At 42.5% G+C, this 22,767-nt stretch overlaps 1 protein-coding gene across 1 annotated transcript in view; it reads left to right on the forward strand.

Annotated features, from left to right (window-relative positions):
* Positions 1-2,045: 2,045 nt before the first annotated feature.
* The window catches only part of LOC147097526 (thrombospondin type-1 domain-containing protein 4-like), a 452,248-nt gene continuing 431,526 nt past the window's right edge, over positions 2,046-22,767 (forward strand). Inside the window, exons 1-2 of the mRNA XM_085972010.1 lie at positions 2,046-2,360; positions 20,874-20,949. Of these exons, the coding sequence (XP_085828136.1) occupies positions 20,924-20,949 (26 nt within the window). The 5' untranslated portion in view covers positions 2,046-2,360; positions 20,874-20,923. The remainder of the gene's footprint in view (positions 2,361-20,873; positions 20,950-22,767) is intronic.

Genomic DNA, 22,767 nt, shown 5'->3' on the forward strand with positions numbered 1-22,767 from the left:
ATCATGGCTGATCTTCTGCCTCAACTCCATTCACTGGCCCTATCACCATATCCCTTGATGCCCTTACTAGTCAGAAATCTATCCACTTCTGTTTTGAATATACCCAATGACTGAGCCTCCACAGCCCTCTGGGGTAGAGAATTCCAAAGATTCACCACCCTCTGTGTGAAGAAATTTCTTCTCATCTCAGTCCTGAATAGCCTACCTTTTATCCTGAGGCTGTGACCCCTGGTTCTAGACTCCCCAGCCAAGGGAAACATTCTCCCAGCATCCACCCTATCAAGCCCTGTAATAATTTTGTATGCTTCAATGAAATCCCCTCTCATTCTTCTGAATTCAAGAGAATACAGGCCTAGTTTACTCAATCTCTTCTCATACGACAGTCCCGCCATCCCAGGAATCAATCTCGTGAACCTTTGTTGCACTCCCTCTATGGCAAGTATATCCTTCCTTAGGTAAGACCAAAATTGTGTACACTACTCCAGGTGTGGTCTCACCAAGACCCTACATAATTGGAGTAAGACTTCTTTACTCCTGTACTCAAATCCTCTTGTAATAAAGGTCAGCATACCATTTGCCTTCCTAATGGCTTGCTGCACCTGCACATTCACTTTCAGTGACTCATGTACAAGGACGCTCAGGTCCCTTTGAGCATCTGCATTCCCCAATCTTTCACCATTTAGGAAATACTCTGCCTTTGTTTTTTCTACCAAAGTGGATAACTTCACATTTATCCACATTATATTCCATCTGCCATGTTCTCGCCCACAAACTGAGCCTGTCGAGATCCCCTTGAAGCCTCTTCACATTCTCTTCGCAACTGCCACTGCCACCTAGCTTTGTGTCATCAGCAAATTTGGAAATGTTACATTTAGTCCCCTCATCCAAATCATTGATAGAGATTGTGAATAACTGGGGTCCAAGCACCGATCCTTGCGATACCCCACTAGACACAGCCTGCCATCCTGAAAAAGACCCGTTTATCCCTACTCTTTGTTTTCTGCCTGTTAACCAATTCTCAATCCATGCTAGTATATTACCCCCAATTCCATGTGCCCTAATTTTGTTCACCAACCTCTTGTGTGGGACCTTATCGAAGGTCTTCTGAAAATCCAAATACACCACATCTACCGGTTCCCCTTTGTCTACTCCACTAGTGACATCCTCAAAGAAGTCCAATAGGTTTGTCAAACAGGATTTCCCTGCTCAAGGTAAACATTATTCATATATTCAAGATTCTTAAGGGAACAGATAGTCAGTCCCAATAACATGTTTCAGATTACCTGAGGGAATATGACTACTCAGTGAGGCAGATAATGTAGGAAAGATTTCAGGAAGAATGGGAGACACATTTGATGGAGTGGGCAATATTAGTTTTGAAACTAGCCAGATGGACTGTTCTGTTCTTTTCCGTCATCCTATTGTACAACTGGAGTCATTAAACACCAGAGTAATTATGCACGGAGATGATTGTGCACTGGAATATTATAGGTCAGATTATGCACTATTATGCATGGATTATGAGACAGATATTATTTTGCACTGATTATTTATTAGGATTATTACTGAACAGAAGGAGTAGTACACATTGATTATACATCAAGGTTTTTATACACCATAGATTGTTAAACAGTGAGGTTATTAAGCATTAGAACACCAGAAATATCAGAGATTAACGAGATTGTTCTAGACTGGGATTCTTCATTGCATTTCAAAGGAACTCAGGAAAGTTTGACATACAGTAGTCACTATTACACCATTGCTGAAATCCTAGTGCCAATGGGTTAGAAACAGTTGTAGAATAATCTTCGATTATCGATTGCAACTACACCTAAGTGAGAACAGACATTAGTGAAGCATCGGAACTCCTGTGACACATGGAAATAGTGAAGGCGACAGTTTGAGGAAAGAGGGTAATTGCACAGAGCACAGGCAACAAGTGCCTCCTCACACGGCCACTACTTTAATCCACCTGTAGATTGCCTCCCACCAGCGCAGCCTTCTCCCTCCCCGACTTGGAGCCTGGGTCTGGGGACTGATGCTGGCTGGAGCGGTGGCTGGGGGTGTGGCAGGAGCCCGCTCCCGAGGGCCGACTGTTGTGCTCTCGGAGCCCGCCAGAGGGCAGCGGTAGCCGGGTGCAGAGGCGGCGGCGGCCGAGAGCTCAGTGCGGTCCTGTAGAGAAGGGAAAAGTAGCAGCAGCGGCCGGAGTGCCAGCGTATCCCCGCCTATTGGTGCTGCAAGCGGGCAGCGCTAGGTCCCGCAGCCCGGCACCAGGGAGTGCAGAGCGGGAGACGCAGCTCTCCGCCTCCGGGAACTGGATCAAAGTAATGCCGGGATCCCAGCGCTGACGATCAGCCCAGGTAGAGAGAGATTGTTCACGGCAAGAAATACAAATTTGTTTAAAGTTTGCGGAAACCAAGTTTGAGAAGTTTTATAAAGTGACGTTTCATTGTGTCCCTGTTGCTCCTGGCTTTCTGGAGTTGGGGAAGTTGGTGTGAAGTTATCTGTGTGAAGGTCGGTGCATCCTCTGACAGTTCTCCAACGAAGGGGGAACACCACTTGATCCCACCGAAAGGAGACTGCCTTTTCTCGGTGTTACTGGCACCCAGATCAGACGGAAGGATGGAGACGTTAGCCGGGTTTTATATTTGATGCCTCTTGCTCCATGATAATATGACAGTAAATTCTGCTATCAAATTATTTTTAAATACAATTATTACACCTGCCCTGAGATCCAGCGGAGCTTTTCCCCATAAACTGGGTTATACAGATTCCTCCTCTCCCCATCATCTTCATCTCATTTTAAAAATATCACCGATAGAAATTACATTATAGAACTAATCGTGAAGGTTCCCACACAAAATGTTAACCTGCCTTTCTTGAGCTGCCCCAATGGCTCACAGCAACAGTAGCTGAGCCACAAATACAAAGCAAGTCCCAGGCAGGCAGAATGGAAAAGGGGAGTGGGGGTAGCCCTGACAATAAAGGATGACACAAGGACAGTAGAGAGAAAGGATCTGGGCTTGGAATATCAGGAAGTAGAATCTGTATGGGTGGAGATAAGGAATAACAAGGGGCAGAAAACACTGATGGAAGTAGTATTTAGATCCCCTAACAGTAGCTATACCGTTGGACAGAATATTAGTCAAGAAATAGTAAGAGCTTATAACAAAGGTAATGCAATAATCATGGGGGACTTTAATCTGCATATAGACTGGACAAATCAAAATGGCAAAGGTAGTCTGGAGGACAAGTTCATGGAATGCATTTGGGACAGTTTCCTAGAACAATACGTCATGGAACCAACCAGGGAACAGGCTATTTTAGATCTTGTGTTGTGTAATGAGACAGGGTTAATTAGCAATCTCATAGTAAAGGATCCTCTGGGGCAGAGTGATCATAATATGATAGAATTTCACATTAAGTTTGAGAGTGACTTGCCTTAGTCCTAAACTAGAGTCGTAAACTTAAATATACATATAGATTGGGCTAACCAAATTAGTAACAATACTGTGGAGGAGGAATTCCTGGAGTGTATACGGGATGGTTTCTTGGACCAATATGTCGAGGAACCAACTAGAGATCAGGCCATCTTAGACTGGGTATTATGTAATGAGAAAGGATTAATTAGCAATCTTGGGTCAGAGCGATCATATGATAGAATTCTTCATTAAGATGGAGAGTGAAATAGTTGACTCAGAGACTAGGGTCCTGAATTTAAATAAAGGGGACTACGATGGTATGAGGTGCGAGTTGGGTAGGATTGATTGGGGAATGACACTCAAAAGGGTTGACGGTGGACATTCAAAGATCGCATGGATGAACTACAGAATTTGTTCATCCCAATTTGGCATAAAAATAAAACAAAAAAAGGTGACTCAACCGTGGCTAACAAGGGAAATTAGGGATAGCATAAGATCCAAGGAGAGGACATATAAATTGGCCAGAAAAAGCAGTAAACCTGAGGATTGGGAGCAGTTTAGGATTCAACAAAGGAGGACAAAGGGATTAATTAAGAGGGGGAAAATAGAGTATGAGAGTAAGCTTGCTGGGAACATAAAAACTGACTGTAAAAGCTTTTATAGATATGTGAAGAGAAAAAGATTGGTGAAGTCAAGCGTAGGTCCCTTGCAGTCAGAATCAGGGGAATTTATAATGGGGAACAAAGAAATGGCTGACCAATTAAATACCTACTTTGGTTCTGTCTTCACAAAGGAGGACAAATAACCTCCCAAAGATATCGGGGAACATAGGGTCTAATGACAGGGAGGAACCGATAGAAGTCAGTATTTGTAGGGAAATGGTGTTAGGGAAATTGATGGGATTGAGGGCCAATAAATCCCCAGGGCCTGATAATCTACATCCTAGTGTACTTAAGGAAGTGGCCCTAGAAATAGTAGATGCATTGCGGGTCATCTTCCAAAATTCTATAGACTCTGGAACAGTACCCATGGATTGGCGGGTAGCTAATGTTACCCCACTATTCAAAAAGAGTGGTAGAGAGAAAACGGGGAATTACAGACCGGTAAGCCTGACATCAGTAGTGGGGAAAATGCTAGAGTCGATTATAAAGGATGTAATAGCAGAGCACTTGGAAAAAAATGACCGGATTGGACAAAGTCAACATGGATTTACAAAAGGTAAATCGTGCTTGACTAATCTACTGGAACTTTTTGAGGATGTAACTGGTAAAATAGATAAGGGAGAACCAGTGGATGTGGTGTATTTGGATTTTCAAAAGGCTTTCGATAAGGTCCCGCATAAAAGAGATTAGCGTGTAAAATTAAGGCACATGGGATTGGGGGCAAGGTATTGACTTGGATAGAGAACTGGTTTGCAGACAGAAAGCAAAGAGTTGGAATAAACGGGTCTTTTTCCAAGTGGCAGGCAGTGACTAGTGGGGCACCGCAGGGATCGGTCCTTGGACCCCAGCTATTCACAATATATATTAATGATCTGGATGAGGGAACTAGATGTAAAATCTCCAAGTTTGCAGATGACACAAAGCTGGATGGGCGTGTGTGCTGTGAGGAGGATGCCGAGAAACTCCAGTATGATTTGGACAGGTTGGGTGATTGGGCAGAAGCAATATAACGTGGATAAATGTGAGGTTATCCACTTTGGTGTCAAAAACAGGAAGGCAGATTATCTGAATGGCAATAGATTGGGAGAAGGGGGAAGTGCAACGAGACCTGGGCGTCCTTGTGCACCAGTCGCTGAAAGTAAGCATGCAGGTGCAGCAGGTGGTTAAGAGGGCAAATGGTATGTTGGCCTTCGTAGCGAGAGGGTTTGAGTACAGGAACAAGGATGTCTTGCTGCAGTTGTACAGGGCCTTGGTGAGGCCACTTCTGGAGTATTGTGTGCAGTTTTGGTCACCTTATCTGAGGAAGGATATTCTTGCCATGGAAGGAGTGCAGCGAAGATTCACCAGGCTGATACCTGGGATGGCAGGAATGACGTATGAGGCGAGATTGGGTCGATTGGGCTTATATTCGCTGGAGTTTAGAAGAATGAGAGGGGATCTCATCGAAACTTATAAAATTCTAACAGGGCTAGACAGACTAGATGCTGGAAGGATGTTCTCGATGGCGGGGGAGTCCAGAACCAGGGGTCACAGTCTAAGGATAAGGGGTAAGCCATTTCGGACAGAGATGAGGAGGAATTTCTTCACCCAGAGAGTGGTGAACCTGTGGAATTCTCTACCAAAGAAGGCAGTAGAGGCCAATTCATTAAATATATTCAAGAAGGAGTTGGATATATTTCTTAAGGCTAAAGGGATCAAGGGATATGGAGAGAAGGCAGGAACAGGGTACTGAATTTGGACAATCAGCCATGATCTCATTGAATGGTGGAGCAGGCTCGAGGGGCCGAATGGCCTGCTCCTGCTCCGACCTTCTATGTTTAATAAAGCCAATTACATAGGTATGAGGGGCGAGTTGGCTAAGGTAGATTGGAAAAATAGATTAAAAACGTATATGCTGGTAGATAAGCAGTGGCTAGTATTTAAAAAAAATTCATAATTCTCAACAAAAATACATTCCATTAAGAAACAAAAAATCCACAGGAAAAGTGATCTATCTGTGGCTAACTAAAGAGGTTAATGAGAACATTAAATTGAAAGAAGAAGCTTATAATGTTGTAAAGAATAGTAGTAAGCCTGAGGATTGGGAGAGTTTCAGAAACCAGCAAAGGATGACCAAAAAATTGATAAGGGGAAAAACTAGAATGAGAGAAAACTAGCAAGAAATATAAAAGCAGTTTGTAAGTGCTTCTACAAGTATGTAAAAAGGAAGAGTAGCAAAAGTAAACATTGGTCCCTTAGAGGCTGAGACAGGAGAAATTATTATGGGGAATAGGGAAATAGCAGAAACGTTAAACAAATATTTTGTATCTGTCTTCACAGTAGAAGACACAAAAAGCATAACAAAAATGGTGGGGAACCAAGGGTCTAATGAAGGTGAGGAACTTAACATAATTAAAATAAGTAGAGAAAAAGTGCTAGAGAAACCAATGGGACTAAAAGCCAACAAATCCCCTGGACCGGACGGCCTACATCCTAGGGTTCTAAAAGCGGTGGCTGAAGAGATAGTGGATGCATTGGTTTTGATTTTCCAAAATTCCCTAGACTCTAGAACGGTCCCAGCAGATTGGAAGGTAGCAAATGTAACTCCGCTATTCAAGAAAGTAGAGAGAAAACAAGGAACTACAGGCCAGTTAGCCTGACATCAGTCGTCGGGAAAATGCTGGAATCCATTGTTAAGGAAGTGGTATCGGGGCACTTAGAAAATCATAACATGATTAGGCAGAGTCAGCACGGTTTTATGAAAGGGAAATCGTGTTTGACAAATTTATTAGAGTTTTTAAGGATGTAACTAGCAGTGTAGATAAAGGGGAACCAGTGGATGTAGTATATTTGGATTTCCAAAAGGCATTCGACAAGGTGCCACATAAAAGGTTATTACATAAGATAAGGGCTCTTGGGGTGGGGGGTAATATAATAGCATGGATAGAGGATTGGTTAACGGACAGAAAACAGAGAGTAGGGATAAACGGATCTTTTTCAGATTGGCAGGCTGTAACTGGTGGGGTGCCACAATGATCAGTACTGGGGCCTCAGCTATTTACAATCTATATTAATGATCTAGATGAAGGGACCGAGTATAATGTATCCAAGTTTGCTGACGATACAAAGCTAGGTGGAACAGTAAGCTGTGAGGAGAACATAGAGTCTGCAAAGGGATATAGATAGACTAGGTGAATGGGCAGTAAGGTGGCAGATGGAGTATAATGTAGGGAAATGTGAGGTTATTCACTTTGGTAGGAAGAAAAGAAAAACTGAATTTTTTTTAAATGTTGGTGTTGAGAGATTTGGGTGTCCTTGTGCAAAAGACACGGAAAGTTAGCATGCTGGTACAGCAATCAATAAGGAAGGCAAATGGCATGTTGGCCTTTATTGCAAGGGGGTTGGAGTACAAAAGTAAGGAAGTCTTATTACAATTATTCAGGGCCTCGGTGAAACCACACCTGGAGTAATGCGCACAGTTTTGGTCTCCTTATCCAAGGAAGGATATACTTGCCTTGGAGGTGGTGCAACGAAGGTTCATTAGATTGATTCCTGGGATGAGAGGGCTGTCCTATGAGAGATTGTGTAAAATGGGCCTATACTCTCTGGAGTTTAGAAGAATGAGAGGTGATCTCATTGAAACATACAAGATTCTGAAGGGGATTGACAGGGTAGATGCTGAGAAGTTGTTTCCCCTGGCTGGAGTGTCTAGAACTAGGGGGCATAGTCTCAGGATAAGGGGTAGGCCATTTAAGACCAAGAGGAGGAGGAATTTCTTCACTCAGAGGGTTGTGAATCTTTGGAATTCTTTGCCCCAGAGGGCTGTGGATGCTGAGTCTTTGAGTATATTCAAGGCTGAGATCGATAGATTTTTGGGCTCTAGGGGAATCAAGGGATATGGAGATTTGGCAGGAAAGTGGAGTTGAGGTTGATGATCAGCCATCATCTTATTGAATGGCGGAGCGGGCTCGAGGGGCTGTATGGCCTACTCCTGCTCCTATTTCTTATGTTTCATCCCTATTCTGTACTGAGTTAGCATATCTCTGCTGGGAGCTGGAATTGCTTCAGTGTCTTTGAGGAGGGTAAGTAAAATCAACCACCTCAGATCACTGTCTAGTGACTTCTGCTGGAAAGAACTTGTGAACATTGGGTGATGGAACAGTCTGCAAGACTCACCATCTGAACTCACACCTGGATGAGGTACCAAATTTGACTGCTGTCTGTGGAACCTTATCCCAGCACAGACACGACAGGCTGAATGGCCTCCTTCTGCGATGGAATATTCTATGATTTTATGAAGAGACAACAACTTCAGAAGAGTTGGGAAGAGAGTTGCAAAGGACAACTATCCTTTTTTCAGATACAGACGGGCCTGTATATTTCTAGCATTCTCTTATTATTTGTGATTGTTTACAGCCAGTTTTCCTTTTTATCTCAATGTTAGTAGGTCTCTTGTGGCATTGCTCATGCCAAATTGGATGATATACTGTTTTATAGGGAAGGAATGTTATACCATGTATATCCACAATGTCTTATGCTATTAAATTGCAGTAACATCCAGTTAAGACCTCAAACTCTTAATTCTTGTTAAGTAAGCAGCCCGCTTGTTTGGCACCGCATCCACCCCCATAAACATTCACTCCCTCCACCACTGGCACACCATGACTGCAGTGTGTACCAACTACAAGATGCACTGTAGCAAATCGCCAAGGCTTCTTTGACCGCACCTCCCAAACCCGTGATCTCTACCACCTAGAAGAACAAGGGCAGCAGTTACATGGGAACACCACCACCTCCAAGTTCCCCTCTAAGTCACACACCATCTTGACTTAAAAATATATCGCCGAGTCAAAATCCTGGAATTCCCTACCTAACAGCACTGTGGGAGTACCTTCACCGCACAGACTGCAGCGGTTCAAGGCGGCGGCTCAGCACCACTTTCTCAAGGGTAATTAGGGATGGGCAAATGTTGGCCATGCCAGTGATGCCCACATCCCGTGAATTAATTAAAAAAAATAAACAAACTCAGGTCAACTAGAGTTTAATTGTTTGGTTAGGGAACTTTTCAGATTGCAATATGCTCATCAGTTGCAGGTTGCAGTTAGAAAGGACCCAGAATTTTAAGGTTGTTTTGCATCTGTAACAAAGTTTGATGTCTGCAAAGTATTGCTGTGCCCTTTTGAATATATTATTCATACATAATTTAACAGCTGCATTGGAGGAAGTTACCAACTGCAACATGATGATGAATAGGTCAACTGCATACATATACACTTTATCATCAGAATCTCATGATTGTGTTGAAGTTTTGTAACTATTTTGCAGACCAGCTGTTAAACCCAGCTATTAGATATATAGATCACATAACAGCTTAGACACAGCACTAATCACCAACAGGATTCTTGCCGGAGGTAATTTATCGTGTTTGAACTGTATATCCACCAAGAGCAGTACCCGTCCCAGTTATTATAAACAGGTTCACAAACACCTGTTTAGATTCAAACCAAAATCTCTCCAGCACAACTGTACCATTGGTTCCTGCTTACATCATCTGGTGTCGCAGATTGGGGAGATTTCCGAGAGTGTATTTCTGAGTGAGATGTTTAAAGTAAAGCATAAAAAGAAAGTATTTGGCAAAACCTTTTTGAATTGTTTACAAAACACAAGATACACCCACATAAAATTTAATTTAACTGCATTGTTGTGTCACTTGCTTAAGACATCACTGTTATAAAAATACTGCACAGATCCTCTTCCCATCACAAAGGGTTAAAATGATCGTGTTGCATGTTTGTTATATAAATCAGTCACCAGGGGAATATCAAACACCAAAGTGATAATTTATAAGTTGGCACATGTGGAAAATGAGCATTCTCCCCGTGAAGGGCAGTAGGAACATAGGAATAGGAGGAGGCCATTCAGCCCCTCGAGCCTGTTCTGCCATTCAAAGAAATCATGGCTGATCTGTATCCTAACTTCATCCACCCGCCTTGGCTCCATATCCATTAATACCATTGGCTAGAAAAAAAATCTATCAATCTCAGATTTAAAATTATTAATTGATAGCATTTACTGCTTTTTGTGGGCGAGTGTTCCACACTTCTACCACCCTGTGAAGAAGTGTTTCCCAACTTCTCTCTTGAATGGGCTGGCTCGGATTTTAAGGTTGTGCCCCCTTGTCCTAGACTCCCCCACTAGTGGAAAAAGTTTCTATCTACTCTATCAATTACTTTCAAAACCCTAAAAACCGCAATCAAATTACCCCTTATCCTAATATATTTCAGGGAATACAAGCCTAGTTTATGTAATCTCTCGTCAGAATTTAACCCTTGGAGCCCTGGTAACATTCTGATGAATCTGCGATGCACTCCTTCCAAGGCAATATATCCTTTGTAAGGTGCAGTGCCCAGAACTGTACACAGTACTCCAGATGTGGTCTAACCAGGGCTTTGTATAGCTGTGGCAAAACTTCATTCCCTTTATATTATTTTTTGTACCTGACCACTACATTTTACTGATCTGTATGCATGGACCCCTAAATTTCTACTGTACTTAGCTTTTCACCAGATCTAAAAACTCAGATCTATCCTTTTTTGGTCCAAAATGGATGATCTCAAGCTTACCTGCATTGAAATCCATCTGCTACAATTTTGCCCACTCACAATCTATCAATGTCTCTTTGTAATTTTTATGCTCCCATCTACACAATTTACTATGCTACCAATCTTTGTGTCATAGGCAAACTTAGATATATGGCTCTCTATTTTGTTATCCAAGTCATTAACAAATATAATGAATAGTTGAGGCCCCAGCACAGATCCTTGTGGGACACCACTAGTCACTTCCTTCCAATTCGAGTACATGCCCATTATCCCTACTATCCGTCTTCAAAAACCTAACCAATCTCCTAACTAGGTCAATAATTTGCCTTCAATTCCATTAGCTTTAATTTTAGCTACAGTCTCCTATGTAGAACTTTATCGAATGCCTTCTGGAAGTCCATATAATCTGCATCCATAGACATTCCCCTGTCTACTACTTTATGTTACTTCCTCAAAAAATCCAATTAGGTTTGTTAGACATGACCTACCGTTTACAAATCCATGTTGGCTCTCTCTAATCAACTCAAATTTCTCCAAGTGCTCAGTCACACTGTCCTTAATTATAGATGCCAATAACTTCCCCACAACAGATGTTAGATTAACAGGTTTATCATTTCCTGATTTCTCTCTCACCTTTCTTAAATAATGGAGTTACATTTGCAATTTCCAATCTAAAGGGACAATTCTTGAATCGAAGAGGTCTTTGAAAGATTATGGCTAAAGCATCTGCAATTTCCTAAACTACTTTCTTTAAAACCCTGCGGTGGAAACCATCGGATCTTGGGGATTTGCAGTCTTTCGAATACTTTTTTTTGTTGCTTATGTTAACTTTAGTGAGTTCCAGTCCTTGATTCATTATTAGTTTCCCTGGAATGTCAGATATATTATCCTCTTCCTCTACTGGAAGATTGACACCAAGTAATTATTCAACAAGTCTGCCATTTCCTTATTTCTTTTGTAATATTACCCACACCTGTTTTTAAAAAGGGCCCACATTACCCTTGACTACCCTTTTTCTTCCAATATAATTGTAAAAAGTTTGCTTGATATTCTTTGCAAGTTTCTTTTCATATTCCCTTTTTGCAGCTCTTGCCATCTTTTTTGTCTTACTTTGCTGTTCTTTATATCTATCCCAGCCCCATGGATCTACGCTATACTTTGCACTTCTGTATGTTCTTTCCTTTAGTATTATGTTATCTCTCACCTCATTTGTTGACCGTGGTTGTTTTACTTAGTAAGTAGAGCTCTTACCCCTTATTGGCTCTGTATTAAGCTAAAATTCTTTTTTGAACACCTCCCACTGTTCATCTGTAACAGTTTTGACCAATTTGCTGTCGTCCATCTCTGTCTCATCCCATTAAAGTTAGCCTTACCAAAATCTAGAATCTTAGTACAAAAGCAAAATATTGCAGATGCTGGAAATCTGAAATAAAAACATAAAATGCTGGAAATATTCAGCAGATCATGCAGCATCTGTGGAGAGAGAAACTGACTTTTCGTCAGTTCCAGCATTTTCTGTTTTTATTTCTAGAATCTTAGTCACTGTGTTATGTTTCTACTTTTCAAACCTAACACTGAATTCAAAAGTATTATGATCACTGTTAGATAAATGTTCCCTTACTGTTAGATTAACAAAATCTGGTTCATTATTCCTTACTAAATCTAGTATGACCTGCACGTATGTTTGTTCTAGAACACATTGCTCCAGAAAACTATCTTGAATGCACTTAAGAAATTCACTACTTTTCTGACGTGAGCTACTCTGCTGTTCCCAATCTATATGAAATTTAAAGTCTCCCATTAAAACCACTCTGCTTTTGCTGCAAGCCTATCTAATCTCTGAATTAATACATTCTGCCACTTCATTGCTGCTATCAGGAGGCCTGCAGACAATTCCCATTACAGAGTTAACTCCTCTCTTATTCCTCAATTCTGACCATAGAGTCTCCGCTGATTGCTTTTTCTTACCTATAGCTTCTCTTACTAATGTTGTAACAGTATCTTTAATCAATAAGGCTCCCCCTCCTCCTCTTCCAGTTTCCCAATCCTTCCTAAAGATTTTATAACCTGAAATATTTAACTCTCAATCATGACCAGCTTGCAGCCATGTCTCTGTAATTGCCACCATGCTACACCCTCCAAACAGTATTTGAGCCTCTAATTCACTCAATTTATTTCTTATACTCTGTTAGTATAAGAAACTCTTTTTGGGCAAGAGACCCTAACCTGTCCTTCTGCCCTGATACTGTCTTTCTCATACCGTTTAACTTAACTTATTTCTTATTTGCCACTGCTGCTGTAACTACTTCAGCGGTTGTCCGTGTGGAGTTGTACAGAGGATGGTGTGTTGATTGAGAGTATGTTTTGTTTTGTTTTGAGTTTGAGTTGAGGGTGACTGTGATGTAGCGAGGAGAAGTCAGTTTAATAAATATCTAACTGAGGGTGAAACATTGTGCTGCATGGTTCTGCTCATTTGGGGAGCCGATTTCAGTTGATGGTAGCAGGTTAATTTTTGTCATATGAAAGGTTTCCCCTTTAGCAAGTTGTTCCAGTGAGGGAGCATCAGGACCAGTGACTAGGCTCCTGTAATTCTCTTGGGTGTGTTCGGAGAGTCTACAGAGGAGTAGGTGACAGCTCCCTCTGTCACAGAATCACCTGTGCTATGAACAGACTTGTTCCTAAATTGCATTCTGATGGGACTGTTCCCTCTGCGACATCCTGGTCCACTCTTCCAGCACCCCCAACACCCACTCCCCTTCCCACAATGCACTGAATTTAAAATTCTTGTCCTTATCTCCAATCCCTCCACAATCTCACCTCACTTTCTTTCTGCAATGTCCTCCCACCTTATGTCCCCTACTATGCCCCTTGGACTATGTGCATCCCCCCTCCCTTTACCACACCAATGATAGCACAGCATTCCACACCTCTCTCTAAACGCCTCCATTTTTTGACTTCTCTCTCCACCTTTAACACATTTATAAAATCCAGCTTTTCCACCAAGTCTGTGGTCACCTCTTCTAACTCTCCCGCTGTGGTTTGGCGTCGGTAACTTGTTCCCTCTTGGTAAACCAACTACAGTACTTTTCATATTAAGGGTGCTGTATAAATGCACGTTCTGGTTGTCATGTTACTCGTGCCTGACAGCATCATGATAAAACAATTAACTGCCCGACCACCACACCTAAAAACAACAGAACTTTTTCATGAAATCAATGATCTGATAAAAAGAATTTAAACTTTACTTTTTGTCAAACAGAAAAAATGCAGTCGTCACAATGTAATCTAATATTAGAATGCAGAGGAGGTTAAAGGAAACAGCATTTTACTGCTATATTTTGGGGGGGGGGGGGGTGCCCATGAGAGGAGCACTGAAAGGTTGACTAAACTACTGAGAAGATTTCGCGGCTACAGAATAAAAGAATTATGAAGCCTCCCTCCTCCTATCTGTGCTCAGAGTTTACACTCACTCATAGTCCTGGACAGGTGCATGCTTATGATCACTCACAGTCTTGCTGTTAGATTTCCCCCAATTACTTTAAGTATAAAGTAGCATTTTAAATTCTGTGCTCAAGTCAATTCTCAAACTGATTTATTCAAAGTGAAAAGACTAAATACATCAAAGGAAAAAAGTACGAAAACATTCTAATCTGATTCAGGAAACGCCAACTAGTTTCTTTTAACATTTCATGGTGTCACATAGGAAAGTCTGGAGAGAGGAGAGGGAATCATTCAGGCGTGCTGTGTACCAATATGTCTGTTAAGGATACAATGTCAAAAGTTCTGGGTGTTGTCTCTTGTTTTCATTCCGTGAGAGGTGCATCGTTCAGCTTGGTAAAACTCCAATGTAATGTGATATACTGGGATTTCTCCATTCTCAGAAATACCACTACGGACCAGTGCCGTGCAGAGGACAGGCATTTATTAGAGTAAGAGTTCTAGCTATTACAACGTACCTGTACCTCATGGGGTTGATTTAAAAGTTGCCTTGTGAAGGTTTACACAAGACCTTGGGGGGGGGGGGGGGGGGCCGGGACGAGAAAATAATATTGAAAATAACATAGGATTACATACGATATACAGCACAGAAAAAATGATTGTTGTTTGTCACCTTTAAACTTTTTTAAAAAATGCAACATGCTATGCCCAGCACGGTGGGTAAATGCACTCCTTAGTGTGGTACTGAGCCTTACAGATCAGGTACGTCCGAGTCTTTATTTCCAGTTTGTACTAAGTTAGTTGATCTCAGTTGGGTTGGGGGAAGTGAAGATGCTATAGTTGGCCTTTTGTGCCCTGGGCTCAGAAGGAGGAAATGACCAAAGCTCCTGATCGCTGTCCCGGGACCCACGATGGACAGTTGGATAATGCCAGGTGGCACTCACTATCCTGGCTCTCACTAAGAATAGCCACTTGGTTGATTGGAGGGCAGTCAGCACCTGTATGACAGGTGACCCAGCAAGGGTTAGTGCCTTCGGGAGAGGCAGGGAGAGCTGGTGAAGGTGATGCTCATGCAGAAAAGACCAAAATACAGAGATCATATTAATGGCGGAGCAGACTCAAAGGGCCGAATAGCCTACTCCTGCTCCTATTTTTCTATGCCTGAACTGGGATTTATATTATTGCCTTTGATAGCAGTCATTAATTATTCACCGTAATATGGCCAGGGCACCTTGTCTATATATTCTTGTAAAATATAATCCCACAATCTGTATCTGCTCGTGTAAGAACATATGGATTGTGTATTAATTTGGTGTCAATTGTGCATTTTTGTTGTCTGCCAACTGACACCAGATGCCCTCCATTATTGATACTGTCCTCACTTGCACAGGAATCTCACTCTCCCTCCACACCAGGTAGAAACAGCAACTTACATTTATATAGTACTGTACTGGCCGCGCTAGACGTGCTCCTATCTAGCTATCCAGCAAGTTAAACACTCATTCATAATAATTCTTCCTGAAGCGGTTGCTGTTTTGAAGCTTTTACTTTAACAAATTTGTGAAAAGATATTGCGTTTGGCCTAACATATGAAGTCAGATTACACTGGATTGAAAATCCCTCATGGAATTCTCCATTACTTAAGTCAGGTTCTTCCTGGTAAAACTGCTTCCTGGGGTCAACAGGAAGAAAGGTAAGAAGGTCAAATGACCCCTCACAGGAAGAAAGGAACAAAGGTCAAATGACCTCACACGAAGGAACAGATGACCTTTCCAGCTTACAAACTGTTAACACAATAACCACCACCAGAGGGTGCTATTGCATGTAAAAACATCCAGGATGTCACAATGTCCATCGGTCCAGAACAAGCACTTTTAACGTAGTCAAATTTCCCAAAGCGCTTCACAGGAGCAGAATCAGACAGAAAAATTGACATTGAGCCGAAGGAGGAGACATTAGGGCAGGTGATCAAAAGCTTGGTCAAAGAGGTAGGTTTTAATGGAGCATCTTACAGGAGAGAGAGAGAGGTGGAGAGGTTTAAGAAGGGAATTCCAGAGATTAGGGCTTAGACAGCTGAAGGCACGGCTGCCAAGGGTGGGTCGAAAGAAATTGGGGTTGCACAAGAGGCCAGATTTGGAGCACAGAGATCTCATAGAAACATAGGAGCAGGAGTAGGCCATTCGGCCCCTCGAGCCTGCTCCGCCATTCAATGAGATCATGGCTGATCATCCAAATTCAGTACCCTGTCCCTGCTTTCTCCCCATATCCCTTGATCCCTTTAGCCTCAAGAAATATATCCAACTCTTTCTTGAATATATTTAATGAACTGGCCTCCACCGCCCTCTGTGGTAGAGAATTCCACAGGTTCACCACTCTCTGGGTGAAGAAATTCCTCCTCATTTCAGTCCTAAATGGCTTACCCCTTAACCTTAGACTGTGACCCCTGGTTCTGGACTCCCCAGCCATCAGAAACATCCTTTCTGCATCTAGTCTGTCCAGACCTGACAGAATTTTATAGGTTTCGATGAGATCCCCTCTCAATCTTCTAAACTCCAGTGAGTATAAGCCCAATCGACACAATCTCTCCTCGTACGTCATTCCTGCCATCCCAGGTATCAGCCTGGTGAATCTTCGCTGCACTCCTTCCATGGCAAGAACGTCCTTCCTCAGGTAAGGTGACCAAAACTGCACACAATACTCAAGGTGTGGTCTCACCAAGGCCCTGTACAACTGTAGCAAGACATCCTTGTTCCTGTACTCGAACCCTCTTGCTACGAAGGCCAACATACCATTTGCCTTCTTAACCGCCTGCTGCACCTGCATGCTTACCTTCAGCGACTGGTGCACAATAACACCCAGGTCTCTTTGCACTTCCCCTTCTCCCAATCTATTGCCATTCAAATAATAATCTGCCTTCCTGTTTTTGACACCAAAGTGGATAACCTCACATTTATCCACATTATAGTGCATTTGCCATGTTTCTGCCCAATCACCCAACCTGTCCAAATCGTACTGGAGTTTCACGACATCCTCCTCACAGCTTACCCTCCCACCCAGCTTTGTGTCGTCTGCAAATTTGGAGATATTACATCCAATTCCCCCGTCCAGATCATTAATATATATTGTGAACAGCTGGGGTCCTAGGACCGATCCTTGCGGTACCCCACTAGTCACTGCCTGCCACTCGGAAAACGACCCGTTTATTCCAACTCTTTGCTTTCTGTCCGCCAACCAGTTCTCTATTCAAGTCAATACCTTGCCCCCAATCCCATGTGCCTTGATTTTGCACGCTAATCTCTTATGTGGGACCTTATCGAAAGCCTTCTGAAAGTCCAAATACACCACATCCACTGGTTTTCCCTTATCTATTTTACCAGTTACATCCTCAAAAAATTCCAGTAGATTAGTCAAGCATGATTTACCTTTTGTAAATCCATGTTGACTTTGTCCGATCCTGTCACTGCTTTCCAAGTGCTCTGCTATTACATCTTTTATAATGGACTCTAGCATTTTCCCCACTACTGATGTCAGGCTTACCGGTCTATAATTCCCTGCTTTTTCTCTATCACCTTTTTTGAATAGTGGGGTAACATTAGCTACCTTCCAATCCATGGGTACTGTTCCAGAGTCTATCGAGTTCTGGAAGATGACCAGCAATGCATCTACTATCTCTAGGGCCACTTCCTTAAGTACCCTGGGATGTAGACCATCAGGCCCTGGGGATTTATCGGCCTTCAGTCCCATCAATTTTCCTAACACTATTTCCCTACAAATACTGATTTCATTCAGTTCCTCCCTCTCATTAGACCCTATGTTTCCCGGCATCTCTGGGAGGTTATTTGTGTCCTCCTTTGTGAAGACAGAACCAAAGTATGTATTTAGTTGGTCTGCCAGTTCCTTGTTTCCCATGATAAATTCCCCTGATTCTGACTGTAAGGGACCTACGCCAATCTTTTTCTCTTCACATATCTATAAAAGCTTTTACAGTCAGTTTTTATGTTCCCTGATAGAATATGAGAGTAAGCTATTTTCCCTTTCTTAATTAATCCCTTTGTCGACTCCTAAACTGCTCCCAATCCTCAGGATTATTGCTTTTTCTGGCCAATTTATATGCCCTCTCCTTGGATCTTATGCTATCCCTAATTTCCCTTGTTAGCCACGGTTGAGTCACCTTTTTTGTTTTATTTTTATGCCAAACTGGGATGAACAAATTCTGTAGCTCATCCATTTGGTCTTTGAATGTTTGCCATTGCCTATCCACCGTCAACCCTTTGAGTGCCATTCCCCAATCAATCCTACCCAACTCGCTCCTCAGACCATCGTAGTTTCCTTTATTTAAATTGAGGCCCCTTGTCTCTGAGTCAACTACTTCATTCTCCATCTTAATGAAGAATTTGATCATATTATGATTGCTCCGACCCAAGGGGCCTTGTACAACAAGATTGCTAATTAATCCTTTCTCGTTACATAATATCCAGTCGAAGATGGCCTGATCTCTGGTTGGTTCCTCGACATATTGGTCCAGGAAACCATCCCGTAAACACTCCAGGAATTCCTCCTCCACAGTATTGTTACTAATTTGGTTGGCCCAATCTATATGTAGATTAAAGTCACCCATGACAGCTGTGCCCTTATTGCACGCTTCTTTAATTTCCCTTTTAATGCCATCCCCAACCTCCGCCTTACTGTTTGGAGGTCTATATACCACTCCCACTAATGTCTTTTTCCCCTTAGTATTTCTCAATTCTGCCCATACAGATTCCACATCATCAGAGCTAATATCCTTCATTGCAATTGTATTAATCCCTTCTTTAACCAGTAATGCTACCCCCACCTCCATTTCCTTTTTGCCTATCTTTCCTGAATATCAAATACCCCTGGATGTTGAGTTCCCAGTCTTGGCCATCCTTGAGCCATGTTTCCGTAATCCCAACCAAATCATATTCGTTTACCTCTATTTGCGCAGCCAATTCATCCACCTTATTACAAATGCTCCTTGCATTAAGACACAAAGCCTTCAGGCTTGTTTTTTTAACGCTCTTAGAGCTATTAGAATTATTATTTACTGTGGCCATGTTTGATTTAAACAGTTGATTTCTCTGACTGCCACTTTTGTTTTTCTCCTTCCTATCTTTTGCTTTTATCCCTGTTTTCCTTTCCTCTGTCTCCCTGCTCAGGTTCTCGGAGGGTTGTAGGGCTGGAGGAGTTTACAGAGATAGGGAGGGGATGAGGCCATGGAGGGATCTGAACACATGGATTAGAATTTTAAATTCAAGGCGTTGGTGGATCGGGAGCCAATGTAGGTCAGCGAGCACAGGGGCGATGGGTGAACGGGACTTGGTGCGAGTTAGGATACGGGCAGAGTTTTGGATGAGCTCAAGTTTATATCGGGTAGAAGATGGGAGGCCAGCCCAGAGTATTGGAATAGTCAAGTCTAGAGATAACTAAAACATGGATTAGGGTTTAAGCAGTAGATGGGCTGAAGCAGGGGCGGAGACGGTGATGTTACAGAGGTGGAAGTAGGGGATCATGGTGGAGGGGATATGGAGTCAGCTGAGGGTCAAAAAGGACGGCGAGTTTGCAAACAGTCCGGTTCAGCCTGAGGCAGTGGCCAGGGAGGGGGATGGATTTGATTGTTAAGGAATGGAGTTTGTGGTCAGCAACCAAGACAATACCCTCCAATTTTAAAAAGGGGACAGGAACCATTTGTAACCTAAAGCAGGCAGCGCACCTGTAGAGCTTGGGTTAGTAGAGACCCTGCAGGTCCTAATGGCAGGGCCTCATTTAAATAGTTCAGAGCCAGTGGAGGGGTCAAGAGAGGTGGTGTGAGGTGGAGCTGGGTGTCGCCAGTGTACTGTGGAATCTGATGATGTGTTTTCAGATGATGTCACTGAGGGGTAGCATGTCGATGAGAAATAGGAAGGGGGCAAAGTCTAGATCCTTATGGGACTCCAGAGGTAACAGTGGGGGGGTGGGGGAGTTGTAGATCGGGCAGTAGTTTTAAAGGACAGAGGGGTCAAGGGTGGTTTTTTTGAGGAGGGGGTGATGATGGCAGATTTGAAAGGGAGGGGGAAACAGTACCCGAGGAAAGAGAGAATCGTTAACAATATCAGCTAGCATGGGGGCCAGGAAGGGAAGTTGGGTAGTCAGCAGTTTGGTGGGAATAGGGTCAACAGAGCAGTAGGGAAGTTTGGCTTGGTGGGCTAGGGGAAGGGAGGGAGCAGGAGAGGCAGCCGAATGGATGGTCTCAATCATAGTGATAAAGGCGGCCATAAGTTCCTCGCACTTGTTGTTGGAGGTGAAAATGGAGGGGGCGAAGGAGAAGGGTTTAAGGAGACGGTTGGTAGTAGAGAAAAGAAGCTGGGGGCTTATCTTTGTATTCCAGGATGATCCTGGAGCAGTTAGCAGGTTTGGCAGAGGACCCGATAGTGCTTGATGTAGTCCAGCCAGATCTGGCAATAAGTGGCTAAACCAGTTGAATGGTAAATTATACATATATCAAATAATACAGCCTGACGCATGGACACCTGCTTATGTGGAGACTCTAAGTTGCTTGGATTGCCTGGCCACATCTCATTCTGCATTTGTTACTAGACGTTCATCCTCGATTATAACATGCAACACATTGTGCTCTCAGAGGCTGTTATGATCACGATGGAATGGTATTTATAAAATATATAGTATTCTGCATGTGTTGAATCTATGTTTAAAGTTTCAAAAACAGACATTAGGTCAGTGTATACTCTAATTCATCTCGTGTTTATTTTTAGAAATTGAGACAACTACAGGACACAAGATTTTGTTCCATATTCATGACGTCATGGTGGAAACCGCAGTACCGTTTTGGTAAGTGACAAGACGCTACATTGCTGCACTCAGCCTGCATCTATATAAAGAATAGGGAAATCAGCAAATAAAATTCTCCCTCTCTCCCTCACCATCATCATCAGGGCTGCTCAGAATCAGCATTCTGATTTCACAAGCCGCCATAAAATAATCACTGATCGTCATTTCCTTGGAGTAGATAACTAACAGTGGCTGAGCAGGAGCTGCAGAATTTTCCACATTGTAGTTGGCACTTGGATTTCCTCTACTCTGATTCCAACAACCATGATTTCCCAAATCAAAATACTGTACAGTATTTAAAAAAAAAAAAAGGATCTCCTGTGTATTGCTCACACTGTTCAAGGTTCTGCTTTTTGATAAGTATAGCAGCATTAGAGCATGTAATGCATCTGTTCCATCAAGGCCACAAGGTTCAAATGGGCAGATCCTGAAGTCAATGACAGTGTAATTATTTTGCTGTAGATCGACAACTCGTCTGTCTGCTTCACAAGGTCAGAAATAACAGCAGGGAAATTACTTGCTTTCATTCTCAATTTTTTTTTTTTTTTTTTTTTTAAAAAAGGTTGTTCAATTCAAATGTGATGCATTTTGGATACACACTAATATCAAGACTTTTTAAATGGATAGATTGCTATTTACTGGAGTGTAGCAGTGGAGTCCCTGCTAGGGCTGTCATTTTGCTCAGGGTATACAGAGCAGATGTTCCTGGATTCCTGCCACCATTTTCCAAACATGACACAGTATGCGACAGATAAAGTCAGATTCTTATGGTTATTGACCAGGTCTGCAGCCTGCTGTGACTAGCTGGTGTAGATGATTGATTCCCTAAAATCAGTATTTGTACAAAAAAAAACTTCAAAAATATTTCAAACCCTCATGAGCAATAAGACGACATTACATCTATATTTAGAATAAGACGACATTACATCTATATTTAGAATAAGACGACATTACATCTATATTTAGAATAGAGTACAGCTCTTGTAAGTTAGACGTAACACTTGATATACAACCAGTGTTTGAGGGTCTGTATTTCTGACAGTACCACAATCTCCCAGTGCTACCTCTCCAAACATCAGCTTTGAAATTAAGATTTTAACAAATAAATGCATGTAGAAGTAAAGGAAAAACAGAAAAGGAGTTAAAATTAATTTCTCACTGTGTTTGCCCTTAGCTGCCTTTTACTTCTACAATGGTGCCGTTTAGTGTGCAGAGGGTTTTTCACCTCTGGTGCTAGGTCCAGGAGACAGTCCAAACTAGGGATAAAATCTTTGTTAATGACCGAGGGCTGGCAGAAGATGAGCTCCAAACAACCAGGGGATGCATGGCCTGTGAGGTGGAGACTGGAGAACCCGTGAACTTCTGCCATAGTTCAGTGGAGTGAGCCTCCCTGGAAAAGGGGGTCTTACTTGCGGTCAATGCCTTAGTAGTGCGCTGTAGCTAAGATTAGAAAATCAGTGGAGTAGGCACAGAACTTGCGTCTACTACCCATGACTTTGCACATAGGCGCTACCTTGAGGCATCCCACACTGCTACACAGGCTGGAAGTCTGTCCCAAGGCACCATAATACTACAATAAGAACAGAAAATGCTAGAAATAAAGGCAGGTCATTCAGCATCTACAAAGAGAAAAAACAGGCTAATGTTTCATATGTATACCCTTCGTCAGAACTGTTTTCAGTCTTTCTGATCATTCTGGATGACACTTTATGGGCTCTTGCCTTCTCAAATCTTTTCATTGAGAACCGTCACCATGACAGTTATCATCTCAATTTCTTCTCTCTTTCAGTCTAATCTATTTCCCTCTGAACTCACACC

This window comes from Somniosus microcephalus, chromosome 32 (genome assembly GCF_052327205.1).
Source record: "Somniosus microcephalus isolate GS21.2 chromosome 32, FLI_Smic_1.0, whole genome shotgun sequence".
NCBI lineage: Eukaryota > Metazoa > Chordata > Chondrichthyes > Squaliformes > Somniosidae > Somniosus > Somniosus microcephalus.